This window comes from Thunnus thynnus, chromosome 4, assembly GCF_963924715.1.
Source record: "Thunnus thynnus chromosome 4, fThuThy2.1, whole genome shotgun sequence".
Classification (NCBI taxonomy): domain Eukaryota; kingdom Metazoa; phylum Chordata; class Actinopteri; order Scombriformes; family Scombridae; genus Thunnus; species Thunnus thynnus.
The window spans coordinates 31654804-31664736 of record NC_089520.1 but is presented as its reverse complement, the minus strand read 5'-3'; the positions used below and the strand labels follow the sequence as shown (position 1 = coordinate 31664736).

At 40.7% G+C, this 9933-nt stretch overlaps 1 protein-coding gene across 2 annotated transcripts; it reads left to right on the top strand.

Moving 5' to 3' along the window:
* Positions 1–732: 732 nt before the first annotated feature.
* On the top strand, positions 733–9113 carry rpn2 (ribophorin II). 2 transcript variants are annotated; one of them, XM_067588337.1, is made up of 18 exons: positions 733–856; positions 1189–1379; positions 1543–1638; positions 1949–2124; positions 2229–2304; positions 2441–2575; positions 2657–2833; positions 2922–3040; positions 3398–3503; positions 3663–3754; positions 3844–3958; positions 4180–4374; positions 4482–4568; positions 4665–4760; positions 5225–5300; positions 7132–7261; positions 7823–7921; positions 8392–9113. In XM_067588337.1, exons 1-17 carry the CDS (start codon positions 844–846, stop codon positions 7872–7874), a joined length of 1932 nt encoding a protein of 643 aa, XP_067444438.1. In that variant the 5' UTR covers positions 733–843; the 3' UTR covers positions 7875–7921; positions 8392–9113. The 2 variants fall into 2 exon arrangements, with proteins under 2 accessions (XP_067444438.1, XP_067444439.1); XM_067588338.1 differs by lacking the exon at positions 7823–7921.
* The last annotated feature ends 820 nt before the right edge of the window (positions 9114–9933 follow it).

The following is a 9933-nucleotide window of genomic DNA, read 5'->3' as shown; positions in this document are numbered from 1 at the left end:
ATTTTCTTTCTTTTTTTTCAGATTTTCCATTAACCTGCTTTTTCAGTACTTGTAAATAAGTCGGTACAGGGAGATAAGTTAGAAAATAACTATATGGAACCCTATGTTTTATTATTAACACGCTGTCTGTAGCCTACTTTTTTGGTTATAAATAAGCTCATTTTTTTAGCCAAGGAAGAAAATGCAATGAAAGGTGTTGTGTAGCCTTCTGGTCTAATTTGTGTCAGTTTAGAGGTCCTTGATGTGAAAAAGTTTAAGAACCACTGTTAAAGGATATTAAATATATTATTTGTTTATCATTACTAAAGGCCATATCATGGCCTGCATGTACAGTATTAGTGCATTACAACCATGGATGTATCAAAAGATCTTATGTTGATATAAGATCTTATATACATCCATGATTACCACAGCCATAAACATATATACATCTACGTACATATACATGTATGTCTATGACCACAGCTACCTTGGAAATAACTGCTGTCGTGCTTTCATTTTGAAATGCAGAATGCACAGCCGGATATTAATCCTCTGATGACGTCTGATGACAGCTCACACCGGAGCAAGGGACAGGGGATAAACAATTAGAGGTTCAAAGGGCTTTATTTAAATATTTAAACGAAACAGGTTTATTATCCAGAATACATCTCGTTTATAACGTTTTTTTCGTTGTTTGGTTTCGTTTTGTTTGTTTGTTAGTGTTTATTGTTTAAAGTCATGATGTTTCACACTCCGTTACAGTAGGTGGCGGCATACTTGTAGTCCGCCAGTAAAACCAAAGAAGAAGAAGACACCGGAAGCAAACGTCGGTTTTGGTGACGCTGCATTAGACTGCAAGACATGGACCGGTCTAGTAAGTGAATTACTAAATTAACAGTGAATACAATTTTATTTTTTCTGTGTGTTTTATGTGTTATACATCGTGTATGCTATTAGGGAGTTCCCTATTGTAGAATTTAGGGAAAGAAATTCATGCAGTGTGCTGCTTCCTACTGACGTTAGCAAGCTTGCCTCCTAGCTAATGAACGAGCCAGCGCTAACTCGATGAATGAATAAAACGTTATATCATCAGGAAAGAGATAGTGTGGTGTAAAAATATATTTTGTTGTTTTCAACCCACTGTGGTAAAAACACGTTCAGCCAGCTAGCAGCTCATTTTGTCTCCGTTGTACGTTATGTCCGCAGGGCTGCTCGGGTTGTTCATCCTCAGCCTGGCTCTCTCTGGAGCTCAGGCGCTCACACCCGCTCACTACCTCTCCCTGTCCGATGTGGCCCGACTGCAGAGCCTCCTTAGCCAGCAATTCACTGACCTGGAGTCTGCATACTATTCGGTTGTTGGTCTGACCAAGCTTGGAGCGACTGTTCCCGATCATAAGGTAAAAAAAAAAATGACTCGGTTATACGTGGTTATGCTGCGACAAGACTGAACATTTTACTTCCTGATCATTATTCTATTACCTCTGTGAATTACATCTGTATATTATATTTTATTATTACACTAGTGTTCCTTAAATTAATAAAGTATATATTTGTTTTTAGGAAGTATGCCAGTTTCTGAAATCCCAGCTTGACCCCACCAGTGTTGACTCACTCTTCTTTGCTGCTGAGACCAGTCAAGCCATATCAGGATGTGAGGTATGAACACACGCTCTTGCTCTTGTTATCTGCCCTGCTTTCATTCTTAATATTCAAAAATGTTGTTTGGAGGAGTATAAATTACAATAATCAGCAGACCAATTTCTGATAAATATAACAATATTTGAGTATTAAACCACATTATTGCATCCTGGTCATGTTAAAACAATCTTACACTTGATTGCAATGATAGTAAGAAAATATTAGAAGTTGGTTAGTTTGTCACTAACACTGTACTGACATGACAAAATGTACTATAATGCAAACCCCTGAATACCAGGTAATATGAGATTTTTTTTTCCACTCTTAGATCCCCGTGTCCAACGAAACCCGTGACATCCTTCTGGCAGCGGTTAGTGAAGACTCGACCATGACTCAGATTCAGCGGGCTGTGAGCGCTCTCGGCTCTTTGGGGCTTCCTCTGGCATCTAAGGAAGTTGTAGGTGCCCTGACAGCTCGTATCAACAAGGAGGACAATGTTATGGCGTAAGTTGGGTTGGTTTCGGGGTGCAGTAACATTCTGTGCTGGGGAGGGAGGTCCTGCAGTGCATCAATTTAATTTACAACAAATGTATGTTCTCTTTTGACAGTATCACCTCAGCTCTGCTAACTGCAGCACGCCTCTCCCAGCAGGCAGAACTTGGAGGAATACTGGAGGAAATTGAGGTGAGCTCTTTCACTTCCACTAGGTGGTGCTGTGTCACCGTTCTCTTCATATGAAGTCTGTGTTTTCTTTCCAACTCAGAGCAAGACACAATGGATTAATTTTTTTCTCACATTGTTTGCTTTTTTCCCCTCTCAGGATCTGACAGCTCGTTTGGATGATCTTGGTGGCATCTACCTCCAGTTTGAAGAGGGACTCGAGGCGACCGCCATGTTTGTGACTGCTGCTTATTCCCTGTCAGATCATGTGGATATGGAGCCCCCCCTCAAGGAGGTACGGTACCTTATCTGTCAGGTTTTATTCTAGCTTGTAGAATTTCTCTACATGTGTGTCTAAGATATATTCTCCCCACAGGACCAAGTCATCCAGCTGGTGAACTCCATCTTCAGCAAGAAATCCTGGGACTCTCTGGCTGAGGCATTCAGCGTGGCGAGCGCCGCCGCCGCCCTCTCCAGCAACCGCTTCCACGTGCCGGTCATCGTCAGCGCTCAGGGCCCGGCCACAGTGTCCCACAGCCAGCCAACTCTGCAGGTACAGATGTTGGATATCAGCTGAGCCGCTCTACTGTGTTTTTGATCCCCTCATTCATACTGACACTGTCTCTCTCTCTGATTCACAGCTCCTTGTTACTGATGTCATGTCTCAACCTCTGGCCTCAGCCAACGTGCTGGTGGAATCTGCGTACGCTGTGGCCTCCAAGAGCGTCATACTCAGCCAAGCACCTTTCACACTTAATGAGTATGTATCATAGAGAAATAAGTGCTGGCCTTAACCCACAACTTGAAAATGATCTGAACAGCATAGGGAAATATAAGCACAATGACCATTCATGACCTCATCGCTCAGCCTACATAACTTTCCTATTATATAAGTAATACAATCGCACAAATATGTCTTTGTGTAATCATTGATCTATTTCATTGACTGTGTAGAATATGTTTAACTAAACACATTCAGTTTCTTCACAAGATGTGTCTATTTATTCATTAATTTGTCAATCAATTGTGAGGAGTTGTGTAGGCAGTGTTTCCTAATGAGTAGTCTGGTTTTGGTTTGAACAGGTTGTATAATTCTTGTTTTTTCTTGCTTTTTCAGCGGTGTCTTTGAACTGAACTTCATGTCCAACCAGCCAGCCAGCGGATATTACCAGTTCACTGTTGCAGTAACTGGAGATAGCCGACTGGTCGCCAATCACGTTGAGGTGAGTTTTAAGTTGAATGGGTCACACATAATTTAAAGTATTCACAAGAAGTTCACTGGCTTCATCATCACAGTGATGGTAGTTAGGGATTTGTATGTTGCACTTATGTCCTGACTTGATGTGACTTTGTGTTTTTGTTCCTCCTCTGGTCACCTGTAGCTGAAAGTGAAGGTGTCCACTGAGGTGGCTGTTACTAACATGGACCTCTCTGTGGTGGATAAGGACCAGAGCATCGGCACAAAGACCACCAGGTTAGATACAAGTTTAATAAGAGAGACCTTTTTACTGAACCCTAGTTGCATTGCAGCAGAATACTAAATGTTGTTTTCTAATGATCCAGGGTGGACTATCCTTCCAAAGCCAAGAGCCCCTTCACAGCAGACAGCCACCAAAACTTTGCCATGTCCTTCCAGCTGGTTGACGTCAACACTGGAGTTGAACTTACCCCTCACCAGGTGTGTAATCAGTGTCTGGCATGAACACACGTCAGCTTGCGGGCAAAACGTGTCTGTTGCTGCTGACTTCATCTTTTATAATCACTTTTGCGCCCATCTAACCGTAATGTTATAAATCTAGTCGGCCAGAATCGTAAAAACAAGCCAGCCGCTGTGACCAGTTTGCATAAAAATTCTCAACCTTGTTTAAAATGAATTTACCCTCTCTGTCTCTGTCTCAGACTTTTGTGAGGCTGCACAATCAGAAAACCGGCCAAGAGGTCGTGTTCGTGGCCGAACCCGACAGCAAAAACCTGTACAAGTTTGAGTTGGACACAGCAGAGCGGAAATCCGAGTTCGACTCCATCTCCGGTACCTATTCCCTGCACCTCATCGTTGGCGATGCTACCTTAGAGAATCCCATCTTGTGGAATGTGGTGAGTGTCTGTTCAGATTGGTGGTGATAATCAGGATTATTTACTGATGTAACAAGTGAGCAGCCAGTGATATCGAGCTCTAAAGTTGAGTTGTATTCTTTTGAAAGGCCGATGTTGTGCTGAAGTTTGTCGATGAGGAGGCTCCAGCTACCATTCAGCCCAAGACTCTTTACATTCCCAAACCAGAGATCCAGGTAATACTCATGTAGTTCCTTATTTATATCACATTCACTGCAGGACAATGCACTAGCTGTCAGTTCAGCAGCATAAATCTTGTCTTATCTCCGCAGCACTTATTCAGAGAACCAGAGAAGAAACCTCCCACGGTGGTTTCCAACACCTTCACTGCACTCATCCTGTCCCCCTTCCTGCTTCTGCTCATTCTGGTAATAACGCACATTTTGTGTGAAATGTTTCCTGTTTTGTTCTCTTTATTTTTTACCATCAGTTAAGCAGCAAAACATCTTAAGACACACCTAATAACAAAGCGTTCTGCATTATTTAAAAACCTGTGTAAGAGAGCCCTCAGCTTTGTTACTACTGTTGCACAATGTTCCAGCTTTTTCCCCAGAAAAGCCCTTCAGCTCTTCAGTCAGCAGCCTTCATACACAGTGAACGAGGCTCCAGCAAGCCATGAATATAATGCTTGTTTTAATTTGACATCATAAAAGCTATGGTGTGTTTGTTTTCCCTGGCATTTGCAGTGCTGAGTAATAATTATTGTTGCAGTGGACTCTGATCAGTTCTTTGTTTGTGAGGTGGTAAACAATATTTCAGCCCTTTTGTTGGCAGCTCTCGCAGGGGATGAAAATAACATTGTCTTTTATTTCCCCCCCTCTCTCCTCTGTAGTGGATTAAGCTCGGAGCCAACATCTCCAACTTCAGCTTCTCTCCCAGCACTATTCTCTTCCATTTAGGACATGCAGGTTAGTCCCCGTCTTTGAAATCAAATGTTTATCCCAGATGTGATTGTTTTTTTTTTTTTTTAACAGCCTCTTCATCTACTACTCATCTGCTCTTGTTCAAGATGATAAATGAATCGCACTAATGACCGTGGGCGACATCGTGCATAATCATAATTCATTTTAGTGATGCATTATTCATGAAATTCCACACATTCAAATCTCAATATGAAATGTCCTCCCAACCCAGTGATGATCTAACAGCCTGACCCCTCCCTCTACAATCTGTACAACATGAAGTCAGCTGTGTGTATGTCACAGGCGTCATATGTGCACAGTAAACTCCACAAATGCAGGCAGCATATTTCATTGTAATACTCACATGGAACAATTAATACATATTTTTAAAAAAAAGGGTGAAGTCCATACAACGAAGAGTTTCAACATGTTGAAAAACAATATCAATTTGATTCCAAGGTCACGTAATATTCACTATTTCATCTGTGAGGCTGCTGAGGACCAAACCATCAATGTGAATATCATCTAGAAGTAAATTATGACTGTGTATGTGTGTGTGAGTGATTTCCATCATTTAGTTTGCAGCTGTGACACCAGTTAGTAATACTCTTCTCTGCTGAATTGAAAGATTTTTAAGAAGAATCATCATTTAACACTAATAGTTTAGAAAAATGTTCTCGTATTAGAAATCATTCAGAGTTGAGGAAGCATATTTCTAGAAACTGGTCTCCATTATTCCCAATACATGTAGGAAAATCAGCTCTTAGAATATAAAATAAGATGTAACAAAGAACTTTCTATATTGATATTGTTTATTTATTTATTGTTTATATCTCTGCTGGCTAAAGAGGGTGTTTTCTTATTTGGCACCGTTACCATATTTGAAAGTTTTTCCTGCAGATGAGGCATTCTGGGACAGCTAGCTTCCCTCCTCCATAGGAAACTGTAAGCTGAGTCGTTTTCATCGTACAGTCTGATTTTCTCATCTGGGAGCGTTGAGACGTGTCAGCATGTCCTTGAGCTCCGTTTAATCCGTTTGCTTGCTCCGATGGTTGCTATCGCTATCTGCTGTATACCTGGAAAACTCACATGCCAGAATGTGTGTTGTGTTACTATGGCAACCTGCAACCGTGAGCCGTCACCAGTCTTGGCTGTTGCCTAACTGCATATTTAACAGAGTTTTTAATATGTTGATTTCAATCAGTTTTTGCCTGTTTCTTCCTTTTTGATATGTTTGTAAATGTTATATTAATGTAATGTTTCATGAAAATGTCGCCTCATTTTTTTTATATGGGGTGAGATGTTTATAAAGAAACAATTTATAAAAATGAAACGTTAAAAAAAAAAAAAAAAAAAGTATCTTGCGGCACCTTTAGCCTGTCCTTAAAGCATGAGGAACCACTGACACACAGTATGTTTTAATAAACATGTATATCTTCATAGTCTGTTCAAAATTGACTTTAGAGCTACAACAACCAACTATTTTGATAATCAATTAATGATTTTGAGTCATTTTTAAAGAAAAAAAGCCAAATTCTCTGATTCCAGCTTCACAAATATGAATATTTTCTGGTTTCTTTATTCTTCTGTGACAGTAAACTGAATATTTTTGGGTTGTGGACTGTTGGTGGAAACAAAACAAGACATTTGAGGGAACAGTGATCGACATTTTTCACCGTTTTCTGACATTTTATGGACCAAACAACTAATCGATAAATCCAGTAAATAATCTACAGATGAATTGACAATGAAAATAATAGTTACCTGCGATCCTTATTGTGTAATTACCCAGCAGCTGTATTGTTTGGATATTAATGTTTGTTTTGTTTCATTTCAGCCTTGCTGGGCCTGATGTACGTCTACTGGACCCACCTGAACATGTTCCAGACTCTGAAGTACCTGGCGATTATCGGTGGCGTCACTTTCCTCGCCGGGAACCGCATGCTGGCCCAGAAAGCAGTGAAGAGGTACGTGTCCTGATGGTGCCTGGCACAAATAGTTCCTAGAGAGTCCTTAACCCCAGAGAGAGAAAGACGAGCCCCTTTCAGACAACGAGGACTCTGGTGCCTCGAGACCTCTCGGTAGTTCTTAGCCCCAAAGCTGAGGAAAGTGCCCATTCTACATCGAGCTCCTCAGCTGGTCCCCGGAGGCTGATTTGAATGCCAGGCTCTCTGCCAGGAGACAACCCTGCCAGCAAGATCCGCAAGAGTGATGATCTGAGTGGGCAATTTCTTCACACCATCAATATGTAGAGCTTTCAGAGGGCCAGAGTGAGCAATTTGTCGCCTGTGACACTGACTCAAGACATTACTCTGTAATTGTTCACTTCGGAATAACTGATGACTCTTCTTGCTCTTACCACAGCCCGTTTAACCCTTTTTGAGCAAGTAGAAAACTGCAATTAATGATGATCCCAAATGTCATATTTTCCAGTGAGGACTTTGTTTTTCTTCTTTCCTGCTAGTCTCTGTGTCCTTTTTTAACCTCCCATCTATCCACACCTCGCTGTCTCTTTACTCCTCTTTCAGGATTGCTGCAGAGCAAAGTAGTAGGTTGGCAAAGTATAGGAGCCTACGATAAAGCCCCCCCATTTGTAACAAATGAGTCGGTCGTGCTTCCAGGCTGAAGTAAGGGCATCCTCATAGATTGCATCCACAAGTGCATCTCCATAATGGCTGGCAGCGTGCATGGCTGTGTGATGGTGCTCACTCACATGTACTTGCCCCCCCCTCCCCTCCCCTCCCTTTCCCCCCTCTGATTTGCCTCTCACTCATCCCTCCATGATCATTACAACCATAGCCATGCCCGCACTGTGGTAATCCCTCCATCGTGGTCTAACACCCATGGTTCTGGTTGTACCATTGCGTTTGAGTGAAATGTTTGGTGTTCATGACACGCCTCATGGGAATTTTCTGCGTGTTCTTGCCAAATGACATCGTTTGTTGTGGAAGGGCGCATATTAAAATGCATGATCAGCCCCCTTTACATGACTTGTTACTGATCAAGTGTTAACTAATACTAGAGTGTGGTGTGCTGGTGAAGGGAAATGTGTTTTGAAATAACTAACATCCACTTTTTTTTTTTGTCTCTTCCACAGAATTGAGAAAAAATAAGGGCAAGAAAATTGAAAGAAGACACTGACGAAGCTCATTTTTTTTGTTTCCAAGGAGTCATTCAACGACTCATCAAATCGGACTTTACAAAAAAAAAAAAAATGGCATGGCAGTTCAAGAATCTAATCAACAGTTTATACATGCAGTTTGTCTGTATTGCCAAAAGGAAGAATTTAAGATATCACGGCGTCTCCGAGAGACTGGACAAACGCTCACTGACAGATGGTTCTACTGAGGGCTGTAAAGCTACTGATCATTGCACTTCATCTTCCTGTGAGATTTTGTTTTCTTATTGTCCAACATGCCAGTGTTTTCTAAGTGAGCGAGGGTTTTTATTTGTGGTTTCTTGATGGAATTTGGGTTGATTTGTGTGTTGGGTTTTTTTTTTTTTTTTTTTTTTCTTTCTTTTTTTTTTTTGTACATTCCTCTTTGTTGTCACTCAATGCCCTTCACCTCGTAACAGAAGTTGTTGCTCAGCATGTTTCGGCTGATAATAAATAAACCATTGGCGGTAGCACTGAACCATTCATCTTGACTCACTATGCCAGTGTGTTTGCCTGTGAATGTGATGTGTAGGAGGAGCGATGGTGTCCCGTTTGATACTGAGTTTGCGTCCCCCTGAAAATTTGTTAATAATAAAATACGGGCAATTTGAGGATATGCTGTTTTTGTAATGAAGAAGAGGAAATAAAGAAATTAAGGTGAATCTGGAGGTTTTTTGTCTTTCTTATGTAGAGAAAAACAGGAACACAGTGCAGTTTTAGAAGATTGTTTACCAGTAAAAGTTATAAAATCATGATCTTTTTTGTACACAATTATGTTTCCCTAAAAATGTTTCCTTGCTGAGCTGTGGTGGAGGGATAATAGAGACAGAATATCATACATCATAGACTTCAATTTAGAAATGGAGAGAAAACAGTCCAGTGTAAAAATACATTCTTAGTCGCATTAGGAAGGCAAGAAGGATTAAAGAGACCAATAACTTGCACATATTAGTATGAGTATTAAGACTTTAAAGTCTGCATACACCTTTCCTGGCTGATTAGACCTGAACTTGTGTGGAGCTACTCTGGGGATTATGTGATGTCACTGAAGACTATGGAACTGTGGCCACGTGATAATCACAGGATAATGTTAAATGCAGTAATATAGCTAAATCTGCTAACATTAGCCACCATATGCTACTGGTCATACCAGACTAAGTATGTCTCAAAACCACTCAGTATATTATACTGAGTAAAAGTGTGTTTTACAGTTCATGAGTTCAACTCTTCATTTGTTTCTTTAAAAGTTACACAATCTTGCTTCAACACCACCTTTATCACAGCAGACATTTAGAATTTAGAATGATCATAGCAGGAAACAGCTGTAATTAATAAAACTAATTATGCTTTCTGTCCATGTAAACATCCCATTAAACCAGGTCAGTGAGCCAGCTGGTGCAACAATCTAAATGGAATGCAGCCATTATTTATGCTGTTGCCAAATTATGTGCAGTTAATCTGGAGCAAATTTTAAATATTTTA

Excerpts from the sequence above, each read along its gene's own strand:
- rpn2 (XM_067588337.1), top strand. Across the intron at positions 1,380-1,542 it reads CGACTGTTCCCGATCATAAG|GAAGTATGCCAGTTTCTGAA; the intron begins GTAAAAAAAAAA and ends ATTTGTTTTTAG. Across the intron at positions 1,639-1,948 it reads AAGCCATATCAGGATGTGAG|ATCCCCGTGTCCAACGAAAC; the intron begins GTATGAACACAC and ends TTCCACTCTTAG.